We start from the raw sequence: 19,278 nt of genomic DNA, 5'->3' as shown, positions 1-19,278 counted from the left end.
GTGACTATGAGACATATGCCAGCTGCTTGTAGAATAATTTGTCACCCTCATCATCCTGATTGGGTGGTCTATAACAGACTCCCACCAGGATGTCAGCCTTGTTGGCCTTACCCCTGATTCTGGTCCTCAGATACTCAACCTTATCATTACCGACCTCGAGTTCTACAGAGTCAAGAGTATCTCTGACATATAGAGCCACCCCTCCACCTCTCCTACCTTGCCTGTCCCTTCTGAAGAGCTTGTAGCCATCCATGGCAGCACTCCAGTCATGCGGGTCATCCCACCACATTTCCGTGATGGCGACTACATCAGCTTCATGTTGGGGTAGAGGGTTGAGGAGTTTCTCAGTGTCTAAATCTACCCCACTAAGTCTGAACCAGTATCTCCTGGGTTATATTCCATGTCTTCTTGATAGAAATATTGAGATCTATCACACAACTACCTTCTTGCTGTGTGGTACTGAACATGTGAAAAACAAAAAAAGGTTATAAAATTCTCTCATGGTGATAACACCTGGGAGTTTTATCTTATTGAGATACTGAATTTACAATTGCTTTCCAAGATTTAGATCAGAGTTGACCTTTCTCAAGAATAACTCCAAGGGTTTTTTTTGTTGTCATCTGTTCTGTTCTCCTCCCCGAGGATGGTTTATGTGTCTTAGTCTCACCTGACTGCCATCTGTCCATCTGCCTCTTTAAGGCACTTGTCACCTTCTTGCATACCTGCCTCAGCCTCGTGCAGTCAATCTCTAGGAAATATACTCTCTTCTGACATCCTGGGAGAAGACTGCTCCTTCTCTGTTCTTCCCCCGTGAGATCCAGAAAAAGACCAGGAGCCACTTTGGTTACGGTCTTTTTCATCTCAGATCTAGACAAAACAGGCACAACTTGAGAGTTTCTCTCCTTCCATCTTCTAAAGCAGTGTGAGAAAGAAGCAAGAGAAGAACAGAGGAACACTACCCCCATCTCCTCTCTACAAAATCATTTTGATATTTGATCATGCCCCTTCCAGAAAAAATACCAACCTAAGAAGCATATCCTCTGATCTTAGGCCAAACCTTATCCTAAGAAAATGTGACTCCTGATTCACCTTTTCCTCTCTTTTAATATCTTGGTCCTGGAAATAGGAATCCCAATAGTAGGGTCCTGCAGTACTAATTCACAATGGAGCTGTCAATAGAGCTGCTAACCCTGCCCAGGAGGATCTTTTTGAAAGAGGTTCTCTCTTTCTAAAATACTTGGTCCATTCTGTAAAAGGACTTACTCAGTTTTCTGACTAACCCACATATAAAACAACTGTGTAACAGGACTTCTGAACTGGTTTCTTTTCAACATTGCTGCATGGATACTGCAATAAGGCACAGCAATCATGATAGAGCTACAAAATGATATGAAGAAAGTGGCAGTGTTCCTGTTTATAATTGCTATAGCTTAATTTGAGGTATAACTCTTATTTTGCAATGTTTTTTTTCTATAGTCTTCATATCTATAGTTATGAGATTTGGGGATAGACAGTGTTATATTAAAGGTTTGAACCTGGCACCAAATTGGTGTTGGGCTCCTAGTTCAGATTGTATGGCACTAAAATCTTCTAATGGACAGATATACATCTGTATTTAAAAAAATAAAAATTGTATTAATGTTTTGCCATTAAAACTGAAGGTCTTTTTTAATGAGCTAGAAAATAAAGACTAATTTCTTGGGACTTTGTTTGCTTTGAGGCTATGATTATTCTCATCTCAAGTCAAGCCAATGCATTTTGTTCTGTGCCACCTATGTCCCTGCTTCAATCATAAACTAAGACTGAAAAATGAAAATATTAGTAATTGGAAAATATAATCCCCTGGATAGCACCAATCCAATAATCTTAATAAAAATAGGTTTATTACAAACATTGCCTGAATCCTACTGGGAATTATCTTTGCAGAAAAAACACTCAAATTCCCTTACAGCTGCTCTCTTGATCAATTGTCCCCCCTTGATACTATTAATCATCATACCATATACCGCTTATTCTGAGCATCTTTTTCCACTTCACTTTCCAAACTTCTTTTCTGATTTCTCCTTGTGCAGAAGCTACTAACAGTTCTTTATGATCATTTTGAAGCCCCACCTTTTTTCTTCTGGTACCAGCCCCTTTTTTTAGGTGAGATGACCAAAACTAAGGACTATTTCCTCAAGGTGGAGAAATACCACAAGTTAATAGTCTTCCTCAAATTTCAAACATTTAAGTACAGGTTCTCTGTGGCTCTGTTTTCATGCAAAATGCTTGTGAAGTTTGCTTGACTGACTCTCCTGATAACGCAGTCTTCTATTCTCAGCCTAGTTTCAAAATGGCAGCTGCAGTGCAAACCTCCATTGACATGCCAGCCAGCGATGTCCTCACCTACTGCTCTAATAATGAGTGGGCCACTCCGTCTTCTGCCTCTGCCCTCTGTTTCCTGACTATCAACAAGGGAGCTAATTAGTGTCAGTCCTGTTTGTTTGGTGACACCTATTTACTAAGAGCTAGATTGAGCCTTCTCTAACACTGCCGGTAGTTGAAGGTCATATAAGAAAATCAATCTTTCCTAGAGTTATAATAAGGGCTCCGATTTACATACAACTTCATTCTAATAGGATCAGTTGTAATGGCATAATATTTTAAAATATTATTCAGTAATTTCTACTTAATGTTTGCACAGCTATTCAATTATAGATGTTGATTTTCTCTGCAGTTTTTGCTTCTGAATCTTTACCTGTGTGGTCTATAATTTAAATTATTGTTTTCTGCATTGTTTACACTAAATTATTTTTCCGTTATGCTTCTATTTTCTAAAGACCTCCTGGAAAAAAACCCATAAAAACAGAAGGCCATGGTATTGCCACATGCGACATGTAATAACAATGTTATATGTAACATGGCATCTCCACAAGGAGAGGTCATTTGAAGTCAAAATGCCTTTAGGGAGGAATTGGCCATATTTTCAGGTAAAGCCAACTGACAAGTAGAAATTCAGGAGCGTGCATTAGGAGCCGAGAATGAGGAATGATACTGGCTGAGTTTCAGATGTCCTCTGTTTTGCACAGACAGCAATGCTCTGCACCTCACTCACACTGCTCTGTGCTGGCCTGGTCTGTCTGTGATTAGTGCAGCTGTTGATTTCTGCTTTATCTAAGTAAGGTCTAGTTCCCGGGATTCTACACTGAGTTTTGGTAGGAGGCAGGTGTTTCAGTCTGAGGACACAGCCCGTGCCCAGGCCCACAGCCCAGCCACCTCCCAAGCTCTGCTCCCCAACACCACTCTGAACTTCACTGTAGCACCTTCAACGTCCAACACAGCTCTGACATCCTACCTAACATTACGATTAGCTTCTCTTAATAGTATGTAAAAGCCTGAAAATTACATAGAGAATTTTCCTGAAAACTGTTACAGCTGCATGCTTAGTTTCCTTGCAACTTGCTTTCAGAGACATTTTACAACCTCTCCCCACCTGCCCTGACTAATGGGTTCTGTAGTTCAGAGCTCTCGTATGCTGCAGACACAGACTGCCCTTTGCTGCTTGCTCTGCTGCTCGCTTTGTCCTCTCCTCCAAACCCTGGACAGACCCTTCCCAGTTCTGATTTTATGTGCCCAGCACCTTTGCCTTCTGGGACAGCTATAATTATGTGTCCAGTTGTTTAGTGCTCTCCCTAGGGTCTAATATTTGAATTTTATTTCATTGTCTTTTACCCCTATGTCTTGTCTTAAAGAAACAGAGGACTGTTTAATTTTCTTATGCAGTATTGTCAATTTTCTTATGCAGTATTGTCAATTTTCTTTTATTTTCTCTCTGTATGCCATAGTCTATTGCAACACATCCTCTTGTAGGGTGCACATCTTTTTTTTATGCACCCTAATCTTTGTATGTTCCAAATCTGGTTTGAACTACTGAAGTTCTTTAGCAATCATAAAAACCCTTTTCCTATATTTAGATGACTCCTAAGAAAAAAATGTATTCTCTTAATTTCTGGCAAATTCTTATCAATATCTTTATATACAAATTGTCATAAAGATAAGCTATTCTTATCTAATTTTTTCTAGGAGTTTAAGATTGTCTCAGCAGGAGTTGCTGAGGGATGAAACTTCTAATGATGATTTAAAGCAGTGAAGTGTGTAGGCTGAAACTGAAATAATTACTGCTGTAACCCTCTAAGCACTCCAAGTTCCTCAAGAGAAAATACTTTGTTCAGAACAGACCCTGAACAACAAAATGCTAAAAAAATAAAATAATAATAATAAAAAAACCCAAACCCTTGGAGCAGGATGATAATTTAGAACTAGAATCAGTATAATGTGGGGATGTTCTCAGCAACTGCTCACAAATGCATCAGACATCACAATTAAAAAGGAATAATAATTATTGCCCCATTCTAAAGTATGGAATACTTTATTCCATTCAATAAGTCATGAACACTTTAAAACCATCAGTGTAATCCACAAGCCTATATTTACAACATTAAACTGGATGTTCTGCCTTTTCAATAACTGTCATCTCATCTCTGTTATTTTCACCTCAGACTCTAATTGTTTCTTTTATAGGAGCTAACCTACCAGTGTCCTTGGCAGTACAGTTTATGGCTCATGCATTTACAGTAATTGTTTGGGCAATTTGCCACACGGTATAACAATCTTCACATCACAATCAGTTTTTATAATAAACAGCATTAGTTGTGAAAAATACAAGTGATGCATGATTCTTATGGTAGATAAAGGGCACTGAAGATGCCCTTTAGAAAAAGAAAGGAAAATGCTCAAGCCTTGAACTACTTGAGAAAAATACTGATGTCACAATAGAGCTAATTAATTTGATGGTACAAACAAGAGGGGGAAAAAGCCTTGCATTCATTAGTGTCAATTTCAAATGAGAACATACTGTTCATAAAAATAATATTCTGTCTTCGTTTAGACAAAAACGTGCAGGTAAACAAATCAGAAATAAGCACCAGCTCCAGTAATAACAGTGATTACACTCCTTAGCTTTATCAAGGGTCTTTCTCCTCTGTAGCCACAGGTAGCTCAGAGCCTGGGCAGATACAACTTGCAGGTAGAACTTCCGATGAGGCCAGATCCTACTGCCCACCAACCTGGTTGGCTCCAGTGTGACCAACATTACCAGACACTACTGGGCACTGAAACCTCTGTACATGTACTGATTTGCTCTTGGGAAGCTGAGCATGAACTTAATGGCTTCTCTCCATACATGTGAGTGGTTGCACCTAAAGATGTCTCACTGCATGTGTCTCTGCTGCAGACAGTTTGTGGCCTCTTGATTTTCAAGTGGCCTAAAATAAGAGGTCAAGCATTGCTCAGTGGGGAGGCTGTAGGACACACCTCCAGCAAGCAGTCTCCCATGTTAGAAATTCTCCAGAGGAGAAATAATATATATACCCTCTTATGGCAGTGCATAGGCAGGTAATCCTCAGCCTCCTTGTCATCTCCACGCCACCTTATGGACCCTGGTTGGTGCTGAGACACAGCAAGGCAAGGCCCCAGGAGGCACAAATGTGGCTTCGAGCCAGGGCTGCACCTCCCCTCTTGAGCTCAGATGTGAATTCTCTGGCAACACAAGGGCTTGAGACTAAGAACTGCATGCGATAACAAACTGGGGAGTGATTGTATTATAAGACTATAACTTCAGCTTCTGATAACACAGACATCAATTTAAATCAGTGGGAGACTTGTCCCTATAGTGAATTTTGGACTGAGCCTTATGGAAGCAAGGAGTGAGTTTATCTTTACTCATTAAATATTTAGTTCATATACTTAGTGAGTGAAATAGAATAAAATTAACCATGGAGACAACATCACAAGAGAAGTCAAAGTCTTTACGTTGAAAATCCACATCAAGATTCTTGGTGGCTCCCGAACTCCTTTAGTTGTCATACAAAGACCGAGAGGTCAGGACATGGTTTGGATCTAGATCCTGAAGTGTGATGGGATGTGTCTTCAGTAGTTGTCTCATCATGATAATGAGATGAGATTATCAAGATTATGGTTTTAACTTTTTTTTTTTTTTTTAAATAGTACCATTTTCTTTTACCTCCTGGCATTTCCACCTCCTCATGAATTTAATATTTTCTCCCCTATCCGACTGTTGTTTTAGGAACAGTATAAATAGAGCAATATTTTAAATGTAGTTTTCCAGTAAGTCAACTGTTATGAGGTTTATGTTAGTTATGTTAGTTATGTTAGCAAAAAAAAATCACCTCCATTTCAGGATAGAATTTTGATTTTTTTTTTTAATGTATTTTGAACCTACAGTAAAAATCAGAATAATGAAAGATTCTGCAAGGTCCCAGGACTGTCTGGATTTGTAAATAAAATTGTTTTGAAAACTTTTTTTCCTTTTACATATTTTTAACTAAATATTTAAGAAATACATTCTTTGAATACTTTAACACCCTCATACCTCTCTGAATTTCATATTAAATAATATATTCCTTTAAAATATATATTTCTTTTAAATATATTGATCAGTTTGCATTAATTTCAGGAGTTTTACAGGTACATTTTCTCTTTCCATACTCTGTAATCCAACTATTTTAGCCTTTTTTTGCATTCTTTAAAATAAATATTTCATGATTTAAATAGTAAGATCTAGTGTAAGTGGATATAACACAGAACAAAGTGAACAGTGCTGTGAGGTATCCAAACATACAGACGCAATTTTAGCCAAATATTGGTGTGTGAATTAAAATCGTGACAAGCTATGATAACACCACCCATTATGGAAAAGTTAGTAGCTTTTGGCTATAGTCCCAAACCTATTTATGACCAGACCAAAGCACCTGCTATTGCACAGTGAAATGTGCAGTCCTGAAAGCATAACTCTCAGGGCATTATAGCTGCACAGGAACATTTGAAATAGGACTGGACTGGGACTATGGGGTCATGAAGTCTTAACCCTTTGGAAACATGTTGCATAATCCAGTTCACAAAAATATATCCATGTTTCCATACTGAGACCTTCTCAGTTTCTTGTGTCTGGTATTTGCACTTAAAAATTACAGGATATAGTCTTCTAATGCTTACAGAGCTTGTTTTAAGTTTCTATAAAAAAAAGTTTTTGTGAACTCTTTATATTAATTTTACATTAATATTCTGGCTGCTTAATAAAATTTTATCTTCTGAGTATTTACCCCTTTGCTATATCAATAACATTTTCTCCTCTCAGACTTTATTTTGTTATTCTGAAAATAGAAGTACTCAGTTTATCTTCTTGGTTAATATAGATTTTTTCATCCTGCAAGTCTTCTTGTAGTCCCCTTCTGCACCTGTTCCAATTTGAGTCAATCTTTCTTGAACATTGCAGACAAGTGTTCCGTAAGAGTTCTTATTGGTGCCTGCTGCCACAACATGAACATTTCTTGTAAATCTTTCATTACTGGGAAAACTTTCTCTGACTCATTACTATAGAACTTGGTTTGCCTTGATATCAGTGTCCTGCTCATCTCACACCAGCGGCCTGGAAATGTTTTCTGATAAAAAAACACTCAAATTTTTCTTGTTCATCTGTTTCTTCCAATTTCTGAGGCATAGTTTTGTGGCGGAAACTCTTTCTAGTCCCTAACTGTATAACCTGGCACTTTATAATTTTGAATTTCATCCCTTATCTATTATCCTGATCCTCCAGGCCACCTATTTCTTTCAATCCTCCTCTGTGTTGGTCATGTCTCCCAACTTCCTATCTGCCACGGATTTAATTTAACTTTGACTTCTTGTGCTTTGGTCTGTAATAACATGACTGAGTAAGTCTGATTACATGACTGGTCCTCTCCAATTCCTCAGTGGTGCCTGCTAGCTCCACACAGCCCAGCTTGTGGGACCCTGCTTGGCACTGAGAGCCTCTCTTCCACCACCCAGCTCTTATATTCATATCCCTCTTCTCCTGTTTAATTAATAAATTTCCCATGTGGCTGCACAACAAATGCTTTAATGAAATCCTGATAACTGATTTTTAGACAAGGGAAATGTAGTAATCTTATCAAAGACAGATATTATCAGGTGGGTCTGGCATTTTTATGCCATTTTCTATTTATCTGTATTTCTTCTCTCACTTAAGTTTTGTTCTTAATCCCTTGTGAAAAGTTTTTGAAGGCAGCTGGGCCTGTAGTTGCCTTGACACTATTTCTCTTTTTTTCCTAAATATAGCTACTACTTTTTCTACTCTTCTAATACTGTTACAGTAGTATCATGATCAATTTGATATATTTGAATAGCAAAGGTTTTAAAACAATGTGTTTTCCTCTCTTGGGTCTCTCAGATTTGGGTTGGAGATTATCTGCTTCTCTTAACTAGAGCATATTTAAACAAGTTCTGCTCCCAGACTGGATGAAATAATATAATTTTCTAAACCTCTGTTCATATCAGCTATGTCCTGTAAGATCTCTGTTCCTATAGGACTCTACTCCACTACTAGCTCTGTGGTAGAAAATTTTAGGAGAAGTCTCTTGATTCTGGGGTTATACGTAGATCATCTGAAATCTTGATCAAACCTCACTTCTAAAAAAAACTCCCTATTTAACTTAAAAAGGCTATTTAGAAAGCCTTGACATATCTTAGTTTACCCCAACCCTTTGTGAAGTCAAAGAAATATTTATTGGCTAATTGTTTTTTTTCTCATCACTTATACATTGTCTATCTAGTCTTCACATCTTTAGTGTTCAAGTTTAACATTTCCTTTCTGGGATGCCAATTCTGTGCAACTTTTTGACTTCTGAACTCCTTCACACAATGTCCATCAAATTTTCAGTCCTCTCTGTCCTACTAACTAGACCCTGAGCTTCATAAATGAATGCAAATTACAATGATAACCTGGTTTTATTCCTTATTTATTTTTATAATTCAGTCCAAGTGAATGATAATTCCATCAGGAATGAATCATATGATCGTAAGTTGTTCAGTTTTTTAAGCTGGTAGAAATTCTTAAGTTCCTGGTGTACTTTATGAAGTTGTGCCCCATTCAGCTGAATCAGCAGAAGCAAGAGAGCTTCTGCAGGTTTACAGGTACATATGCTGGAGGAGAACTGCATCAGCTGACATCATGGATTTATTTCTAGCTTTAACTGTTGCTGGAATGCCCAGATCACTCAAAAATAAAAATAAAAGGTTTTTAACAGAACACAAATTTTTTTTCTCTCACAATGTAGACAAATTTAAACCACCTTTCACAACAAAGTGTGATAATTAATTTCTAAAGCAAAAGCTTAATTAACATTCTAATTTAAAAATCTGCTCACAGAATTCTGATAGTGTGCTAGGAGAATGTTTCAGAAAAATATGGAGAAAAACTAACCAGTCAAATACCTTCTAATTGCCCCTGTTTGATGAAGGGGGTAATTTTTATTGGCTTTTGGGAAGTATTTCAGTCCTTAGGGTATACATATGTGTTTGAGGTTGTTCTGTATTACATGCACTCATAGTCTCAACATCTTCATATCACTTCTTAAATTGAAGAAGTGATTTAAATTACTATCATTTTATGCTCCTTGTGATCCTCAAACACTGCAGTATCAACATCCTCAATTTAGGTTAATTTTAGATTTTCCAATAGTATTATGAGGATGGATATTTCTGATATAGAAGTAAAATAAGGAAAATACCTGTTACACTGAAATTCTCTGTACTGAGGTATTTGTGGGACACGTGTGCAAAAATAATGGGCTATAAACCAGAAATCTTTATAAAATTCAGTGCAACATTCAAGAAATTACTGTGTTATCATTGCTGTTTATTACCTGTGTTGCAGTTGTGAAAAGAAAGGTGTGGACCAGGGCTCTAGATGCTACTAGAACAAGAGTTAAGGAAAAATTCAACTCCAATCACAGCAAAACTAAAACTGAGGGGCTCAGGTCACACATACATTGAGTGTTACAGCCCCAGACACTAAAAATCCATAGCTACATTACAGTTAAAATTTACACTTACAAGGTAAGATTCATGCAGCTTTCAATAACAACCTAAGCTGTAAGTTCCCTTTATGGTCCAGAGACAGAGAAGCTCCTCCGAAGGATATGTCACTTCATCTTGTTCATGATGCCCATGTTAGAGGGAATGCATCTCCTTTTGGAAGTGTTAATCCCTCACAACTGATGATAGGCATGATAGACAAGACTATCTGAATACAGATGCATAGGAGACTAAAGCTAGATAAGATAACACCAACCCAGCACACACCTGTAATTATCCAACTTGAAGCATCTTTATACCTGTTCATTTAAAGGTTTGGGAAATAGCTACTCATCCTCAGCATCTTATTCAAAGACTGTGTCTGTATTTTTACACTGAAAATTTGTTAATCAAAACCAAAAATATTCACTGGATAGGGAATATAGGAAACAGGGGGCAGAATCCAGTTTCTCTTTTCTCTAGGGAATTAAAATTAAGCTAAAGAACTTGTACATCCAGCTTCATGAGGAGTAGAGAAATTTGTCCTCCAGTTTCTACCCAAATGTTCTTTGTCCTGGCAATTTGGATATTTTTTGGATGCATGTGCAGCATTTTTATCACATGAGGGTGTGACAGAAGCTGAAAGTGCCACTTCATCTTGAATGAATAGTCTACAGCTGCCTGTAGACTATTATGCTAGATATAGGCATCAAAATCTTCCCTTCTTCTGGGAATGTTTCTTGAATGAAAAACGCCATTCCTTTAAGAAGTAGATGAGAGTCTCTTCTAGCAGCAAACTATGCCATCCCTCCTTCCAAGAGTTGCATTCATATTGCTGAATGCTGCAGGTAGACATCTACATTCAAAGAATTCAGCTACATTCAACAGAATTCCCTGCTGCGCCCATGTTTAGGATTTATTATTTTTGGGTGATGATTCAGTTCACGTGTTTTACGTATCTTGGCTCCTCATTAAGGGCTTTTGCAGACACCTATTAGCACCTAAATGTTTTAATGTATCTATCTTACGGTTAAGCCCTGTTCTACAGGGTGTCTAGATTATGGAAACAGGTGAGTGAAAAAGATGCAGAAGGGCAGAAGAAAACTGGGAACTAGATGTAACACTAAGATGAGCATTTGAACAGTAAAAAAACCCCAACAAACAAATTAACAGCTCTCCCCAAACCCCTATGTATAAATAATAAGCACTAATGATTTACATTAAAAACTCCACAGATCTACTGAAAATAAGGACCTGGCTCTGAATTCAGGATTAAATTCAGATTATAGCAACTGCTGACAGGAGAAAGTACATCACGGTGTGAGTAGGAGAGTGAGAAATGTGTGGAGGCTATGCATGTACCAGGATTCAAGAGTGACATGACATTCATACGGATTGCAAGAATATTCAGCATTATTGCAATTAATGGTAAAAAAGAACCATTAAATGTGCAAGCATTAAATCTTGCACTTGGACAGCTTCCAACAAAAAATGACCAAGAGGAAATTTAAGAGGCAGTGCAAATTACTTCAAGTACTTTCCTACAAGAACTTTACATCTTCCCCTGAAGTATCTGATGGTGGCCAGTGTCAGAGATCAAATGGTATACCGGCAGCAGCTTCTGTCTGCTTTAGTCTGGCAACCCTATAAAGAGTGGATTTTAAAAAGTTGGTGACAGTCAAAGTCTAGCTTCTTTTAACAGAGTATAAATTTAGCATCCTCCTTCTGAATTAAGCATTTAGGTGGCAGAGTTAATGTTATATCAATTCAAATGAAAGACACCAGGAGAAAATAGAAGGGGAAAAGATTAATATTTGAAAATTAGAAAGTAATTTTCAGTAACTCAGGTGGACGGCTGGTTGAAAATTGCATAAATTAAAACCTACAAAAAAAGAAATCACTCCTCATAGAGAAGTCATTAGGATTGATATAATAATTTACATTTCACATAAGTGATACTATTTTAACTTTTTTTTTCCCTTTTGCACTAAAGGTTAGATCCCTATAAGCACACAATTCAAGCTGCTATCACTTTGCATTGATATAGATGAGGACTGCAGGCACTAAGCACCTCTCTGTAGGTGTTTTTCGTGTTGGACCTGGCCTTTGTTTTCACAGCCAGCAAAACAACAGAAAAAATTGCACTTGCTGCAGGGAAGCAGAATTCGTTCCTGCTGGCCAGGCATAGCTTAGCAACAGGATTTATACTGTACATATGCAGGGAGAATCTTTTGATTATTTCAGGTAACAAAGATGTCTTTTTCCAGCCATCTCTGTATATATACAAATATTTGAAAAACACAAGCAAGAGAGAGCCCTGGCCTCTTGAACACATATATCCTCCCAGACCCTTGCCTGACCCCAAAATTATACTCTTCTGTCACTGACCCATCTAATCACCTTTGTGCTGCTTTCTCAAAAAATGCCTGGGAAAACCCATCAGCTTTGCAATGTAATCTGAAGGTCAACACATTCTCATTTTCTTGGCCAATTCTTTCTTAAGACCAAGCCTTAATATCAGGTCACTCAAAAAAAAAGCTACATTTTATATAGCTGTTATTTTCAGAATTTCAAACAGCATTCGAAATTTTGTGTAATTAAATAGTAGTCTTTATATTTGAGTCTAAGAGGAATTAGAACATAATTTTTGCAGAATAACACAAGAATTTTCTTTTTGTTTAGCAGAAAGGAAGAAATATTGGCAACGTCTGATGATGACACATGGAATAACTCAAAGACTTCAGGTACAACACCCGGTTTAATTAGTTCTTCCTTACTGCACGTTAATTAAAAATAGTGTAACAACCAACCTCGCAAAAATTATTCAACTGTGTTTTTTTTAACTCTTCAGACACAAACATCCCAGAGATTGTTTATTCACAAGTAGAAGACAAGGACACCGAACAAGCTAATAAAAATATAAAAGAGAAAAATGCAGAATACAAGCAGGGTGATCACAAAGATGATGAAAAAGAATTAGAGTTGCTGGTAAGTGTTATACAATTATATCTACAGTATTAAATGATTTGAATCCATTTACGCTTCAAAGCTGGTGAAATGCCCCCTTTTAACAGAGCTGACTGATGTACTAATTTACAAATGTAAAGCCTTGGTCTGTACTTACACTGAATCTCTAACTGATTCAACAATAGAAGGTGCTTTGATTTCAGTACAGTGTATCAACTTTTTCTGGTCTTAAATTAATGACTTCTCCCTTTTACTTCTTTACCAGAGGCTCTAAATGACAGTTTGAAGGAATTAGAAGAGTAGCATTTAAAAAATCTCCCCTCCTAGTCTCTAGGGTGGAAATATTCTTAAATACAGGTTTTATATTTGGTAAAATTTTTTATACTTATACTACTGCTTGCTTTTAAGGTTTTTTCAAAGTATAACTATGTAGCCTGATGTATAAGCAAAATAGGTATATATATATTTATATAAGCAGATTTTTATGTATCAGTATTTGATATTAGATTTTTTACAATGAATTTCACACTCAGTGAACATTCAATCTATTTGGATTTGTGTGCGTGGATGAATGTGCATGATTTGCCTTGCACTTTTCAGTATGAAAGAAAAAATGGCAATAAATGAGACACATACAGCAATCTATTATTCTCAGTGTCTGTTCTCAGCTCATATCATTTGGGTGCATAGATTCATAATCATAGATTATAATAGCTATCACCTGTGAAAATGTGGATGCTGAATCAGACAGGAAAGGTAGATGAGAAGCATTCTTTTTTTTCTCATTGACATAGAGAAAAAAATCCTCTCATTTGAATATAATTTTTTCTTGTCTTTTACTTTAAAACAGTTGAAAATTGTTGCATATTGTAAGACCTTTCACTGACTGAAAATCAGTCTCTTTGTTTTTTACGGTGAAACAGAGAAAGGAGGACCTCTAAAATCTCTTGTTGTTCTCAGTCCACCCTTTTAGAAAAAACAGGATTGAATATAACCGTTTGTTTATCAATTGCCAGACTTGTCCATACAATAAATGAAGGGGGAGCTATAATTTAGATGTTAATTTCCACTATGCACTCTTTAATGAATTAAACAATGAAGGCTTATAATAGATGGAAATACAACCAAATCTTTGAAACGCACAGGCATTGGCTCACAAGACAGCTGTGCAGTTGACAAGTAACATGAGCCTTATGTGAGAAGAAGGGGAAATCGTAAGATTTGCATATAATTATTGAGATCATGCAAATGTCAGTTATGAGGAGGGGAAAAAAACACAGGCATCTCACTGTTAAATCCTGACAGTTGGCATCACCGAAGAACTCAAATACACTTGAGCACTGGTTGGCAGAGGGTCATTAAAACAGAATTTGCAGAGACATTAGCTCCCTCACTTTTCTTTGAGTGACGTTTTACTATTAATAGTTTGCAGAGGCTTTGCAGAAAACATATTAATAAGAGAAACTGTAATGGGGGTATCTACAGCAAGTGCAGATGCATAAAGGGGTGCCCAAGAATCTAGCCTCTAATTGATCAGCTAGTGCTATCAGTGTGACTGTGCTAAAGTGAGAAGAGAGTGCAATGACAAGCCAGCATAGCTGAATAATACAATATGATATTTGGGAGCTAGGAGGGGGAGTGATTAGTTTCTGGCCTTTTACTTTGCTAATCTCATTTCCAACTCGTGTCTTACCAGATTGTCTAAAAACAGTCTGGTTTGAAGCCTGTAAAATGGTCCCTGAGAGAAATGAAGCACAGATAATCCTTACAGAGTTTGTCAGTGTGAAATGTGTCTTTGTTTTACTGGACAATACTATACATTACTGGGCATTGATGTACTGTATCAATGCCCTCATTTAAGTGCCAATCCTACTCCCTCGCCCCACGGCTTCATCTCTCCAAACCTAGAATCAAATGTATAGAGAATGAATTAGCCTGCCTTTAAGGGAATATTCTCTTCAGATTTAATTTGTATAAAATGTATTAGCAGCTAACTGAACTCATGAATAAAGCAAGAGGGTTCTGAATGTTATTTTATTTCCTGCTCCTTTCAGCACCCCCATAAAGCTCATTACCTATGTTAAAAAATACATCCAATGTAAATTTTGCAAATGGTTTGGAACATGTTTCCATATAAGCTTTGTTACTGAAACCAAAACTTTCCATAATGAAATCCTACCTCCTTAATTTGGCGTGTTTTTGCAAAGCACTTTTTGATCATTCTTTTCTATTCTATTGTTTCAGTTAAATCAGCACTTCACAGAAGCTAGAGGTACCTCTTCCAGAGATGAAAGGAGTTTATACACCACAGAACCAGTTAATTTTCCAAGTGAAACTGAAAGATTGGTGAAACAGCTAACCTGTATAGAAAGAAGCAGTGACTTGCACCCTGTGCCTATCAGTTCCTCATCTGAAAACACTTCACAAGTGATAGGAGGAGAATTAAAAGATAAATTTAAGTATTCTGTAACAGATTATATTAGTCAGCTACCAGGGAAGGAAGTCACTGCTGGCTCAGTAAATGGTGGTGAGCGGTCTTTGGAACATACTGTTACCAGTGAGAGCCTTTTATCCACAAAAGATTTTCCTGTGACAAAGCAGAATGAGGCTATTGGTGTTACGGCCACTGTCTCAAGCCGACAAGGAGAGAGCCACACAGATATTTCAAAAGGTGAAATAGATAGTGCCTCGGGAAGTAAGATGATGGAGAAGGTATTCATCAGTGAGGATGCTCCTGCTATCTCAAAAGGGGCTTGTGAAACGAGACCAGAAACCATTTCTCCGGAGCATGATGAATCCATGCAATTAAATGCATGCATAGCAAGGACGCTGGATGGCAATGCTAATCCAGCTCCAGAGTACCAGGCACCACAAATGTCTCACCACACTCTGGATTTGTTATCAGACGCTGATAAATATGAAGGAAAAATCAAGATTATTGAAAGCAAAGTTCAGGTAGATTTAAGAGAAGATTTATATGCTAGCACTTTTGCATGTGCTGATGTCTCAATAGATTCCACACAAAGACAACATATGCAAAAAAAAGGAATTGGTGAAATGTCGGGAAAAAACTCTAACACTGATGCAGGGAAGGAGAAGAAAGTCATCGAAATAGCAGACTTGGCATTAATCGGTGAGGAGGAAATTTCCAAGCCTTTCAAGTCACATAGGAAACACAATGCCAAAGCCCTGAACGTAACACCTCTGCCAGCCGAGAACAAGCAGCAGAAACCCAGGGCCACATGGGGGGATGAAAGGCAAGTTGAGGACACTCAGGAAAACAGAGGATTCATGAGGTTAAAAGACAGAGATAAGCCAGACAACACAAATAAACAGAGACTGATTGGAAGGGAAAGTGAAGCAAACTCCACCGAGCAGAGGTGGCAAGAAATGGGGAGCACGGTTCAGTGGGGAGCAAGAGGGAGCACGGAACCTCAGAGCACAGCTTCCACAAAGGAGTTGTTTACCTGCCAGGAGGCAGAGAGTTGTGAAAAGTCTTCTGTCTCTGAGCAGGATATTACAGAGGAAGCAGAGGCAGGTACAGCTTATATAATTAAAACAACATCAGAAAGTGCTCCAGAAAAAATGTCTGCCAGCAAAAAAGCAGTAATTGCTAAGCTACCTCAAGAGACTGCACTAAGTGACAGGCCCACAGAGGAAAAGGAAACAGCGTTTGATACACATGAAGGGAGAAATGATGGTTCACATTATGCTCTTTGTCAACTCAACACAGTGGGTGTATTATATGACACTGAATTTGAAAAGGAATCAGTTTTAGGTATTTATAATGCATGCGTTCATGAAACACGGCAAGGAGAAATGAAGTCTTTATGCAATAGCAGGGAAAAATGTGCCAAAGTACAACCAGACAGAGGCAATATTCTACCTGTAGGAGAAGCAGTAAAGGTTTCTGATACAGGAAAAAAAGAAGATTTGCAGCGGGCATTATATTCAGAAGTACCTAAATGTCCCCTGAGCACCCAGAAGCATCTATACAGTGAGGAAGCAGAAGAGCTCTATAGGGAAGAAAGCCATGTTGGTATGCTTTCCCATTTATGTGCTAAAGCTGAAACAAAAATGCCACCTTCTGGTACAAACACTATTCCTAGTCACCATCTTAAAAGCTCTTCAGTAGCATATTCTGAAGGGTCCACTGCAGCAGGAGGTATGGAGCACCTGTATAGACACTTTGAATTCGAAGTCTTTGACAAGGTTGCTGCTGAGTCAGGGTACAATTTAAATCTACCAAATGAAATTATGTGTATTAATAAAAACTTCCCTCCCAAAGTTGAAACAGGAGAAGTACCTTCCACTTCAGATACAGTAATTTCTAGAGAAGGAAGAGGAAGAAATATAGGTCAGTGTTTCCATCAAGCAGAGCTCCAACAAGAGAAGTTATGGAGGCCAGAAATTTTAATTAGTAAGTCTACCCAAGAAGGTGGAGGACAAGACTCTCAATCTGACCATTTATTAACTGACAGGAAAATGCTAAACAATCTTGATGACTCACAGAAAGAAAGCCAGCACATTTCTGATTCTGCAGATATTTCTAACAAGAAGAGTGAAGCACTTAAATTGTCTAATGAGTCTCCGGGTTTAAAACATATTGCCTTCAAAATATTCTGTTTCTTCTTCTTTCTTCTATTTTCTGCAACACTCTACCACTATGATTTGATGGTCTGCCTTGCACTCTACCTGTTCTCCTTGTTTTGGCTATACCATGAAGGAGGAAGAAACAAGGAGTCTATCAAGAAGAAATAACATTTACTGTCAGCTGTGCTCAGGATCCATGGTCAATAATCTCCAATTCCATCAAAGCATTTTCACTGTTAAGGAGTTTATTCATTGTTAGAACCAAAGCAAGATTTCCAGAGGAGCATCTTTTTTAACAGATTACATATGAACTTGAGCCTTCATATAAGTAATTAAACTATACAGGACCATTATGTTTGGATCATTAAATACCTATATGAGTACGAGTTCTGAAGCATGTCAAGTTAAAATGAAGTACAGCTGTTGCTTCTTAGCAGGATTTGAAGAAGCAATACTTCATATCTCTGTAGTACTTAAACCCACCATTTACTTGCTTTAACTTCTTTTGCAGTAAAGCTTCATATTTTTCCGGGAATTTTTTTTCTAAGATTCTGTGTAATAGATAACAACACAAGGAACAATATAAAATCTAAATCAGTATTTTGGTACTGACATTGCAATTGATAATCTGCTAGTGTAATTCTCAATGCTCTGAGCAATGCATCTCTTGATAAGTTAATACATTTTTCCAAATTTGTATTTCATTATTTTGACTTAGAGCTCCAGTGATACCTTTGTTTGAAAAATGTAAGGCTTTGACTTAGTAACATCATGTAACTTTCAGGATGTCATGTGTAGCAGAATAGATGTTCTGTTTCCGCCCTGTAAAGATTGAAGGCCACAACCACAGGCCTGGTACTATTCACTCAGGTGCATGAAAGTTTTTGGTGTTTGTAAATGAGGACTGTGTAACACAACTGAGAATCTCACTGAACTGTTATTTTAGGCAAAGCCTTTGAATGACATTTTTTCATCAGTGTTGTTGAGCATATCTACAAAACATTAAATAAATTTTACAAAGGAACGCTATGATTGTGTGAAGCATGTCTGAATTAGGTTTATTGCTTTTTTCCTATGGCTTGCTACATAGAGCTAACCAAACACCAAGAGAAAACACAGGGCAAAACACTGGTGTTCAGTGAGGCTTCCTTGTGTGGTTTTGGCGAAGCAGAAAAGGCAGTATCTGCCCTAAGGAGAGTCCAAATTGATCCTGTGCAGCAGGATTCCTGTGGGGGAGCCATGCTGGTGACTTTGCTGCTCCAACATTGCAGGTGTCCCACACAGGATTATGGCGAAAGTTTGTCGAGAAGGAAAAGGAAGGACAGGTTATGATGCTCTTCAGCCATTTCCCGGAGGATGGTCACAAATGCCTTCACAGGTAGCATGTTAAAGGAAGCACCAAGGCTGCATAATGTTACTGGAGCCCTGGAATTTAAGGGAAAAGAACTGTTTTTAAGCTCTGTTTGTTTCACTTTCCTTACTGTCACTGTGAAATACCACAACTGTGAAAGTCTTGATTGCAACATATGGCTGAAGCTATATGATAGAAAAATTATTTAGTCACTAACTTAGCTCTGAAATAAATCTTTTAAAGTTCATTTAAAACTTACTCATATGTTTCAGGATGTTAGGACACTCTGCTACAGCAGACACCTTAACGTTCCTGTTCTACAGGGGGTAAAACTTTGAAACATTGTGGGAGCAGTGCATTCAGTGGGGTGAGCAGATGTGTACGTGGTCTGTTGCTGATATGTGTGCTGACGGCTGGATACCTTAACAACTTTTGGAAGCAATCCATGAATGTGTTAT

The 19,278-nt window shown here is 37.7% G+C and overlaps 1 protein-coding gene across 1 annotated transcript in view; it reads left to right on the top strand.

The window, feature by feature from the left end:
- PPP1R3A (protein phosphatase 1 regulatory subunit 3A) overlaps positions 1–18,096 on the top strand; it is a 28,716-nt gene extending 10,620 nt beyond the window's left edge. Inside the window, exons 2-4 of the mRNA XM_027721232.2 lie at positions 12,595–12,653; positions 12,761–12,897; positions 15,121–18,096. Of these exons, the coding sequence (XP_027577033.2) occupies positions 12,595–12,653; positions 12,761–12,897; positions 15,121–17,637 (2,713 nt within the window). The 3' untranslated portion in view covers positions 17,638–18,096. The remainder of the gene's footprint in view (positions 1–12,594; positions 12,654–12,760; positions 12,898–15,120) is intronic.
- The last annotated feature ends 1,182 nt before the right edge of the window (positions 18,097–19,278 follow it).

This window comes from Pipra filicauda, unplaced genomic scaffold (assembly GCF_003945595.2).
Source record: "Pipra filicauda isolate LSUMZ 115617 unplaced genomic scaffold, ASM394559v2 scaffold40_size4127951_pilon, whole genome shotgun sequence".
Lineage (NCBI taxonomy): Eukaryota > Metazoa > Chordata > Aves > Passeriformes > Pipridae > Pipra > Pipra filicauda.
Note: the sequence above shows the minus strand (reverse complement) of the source record. Positions and strands in the feature narration are given on the sequence as shown.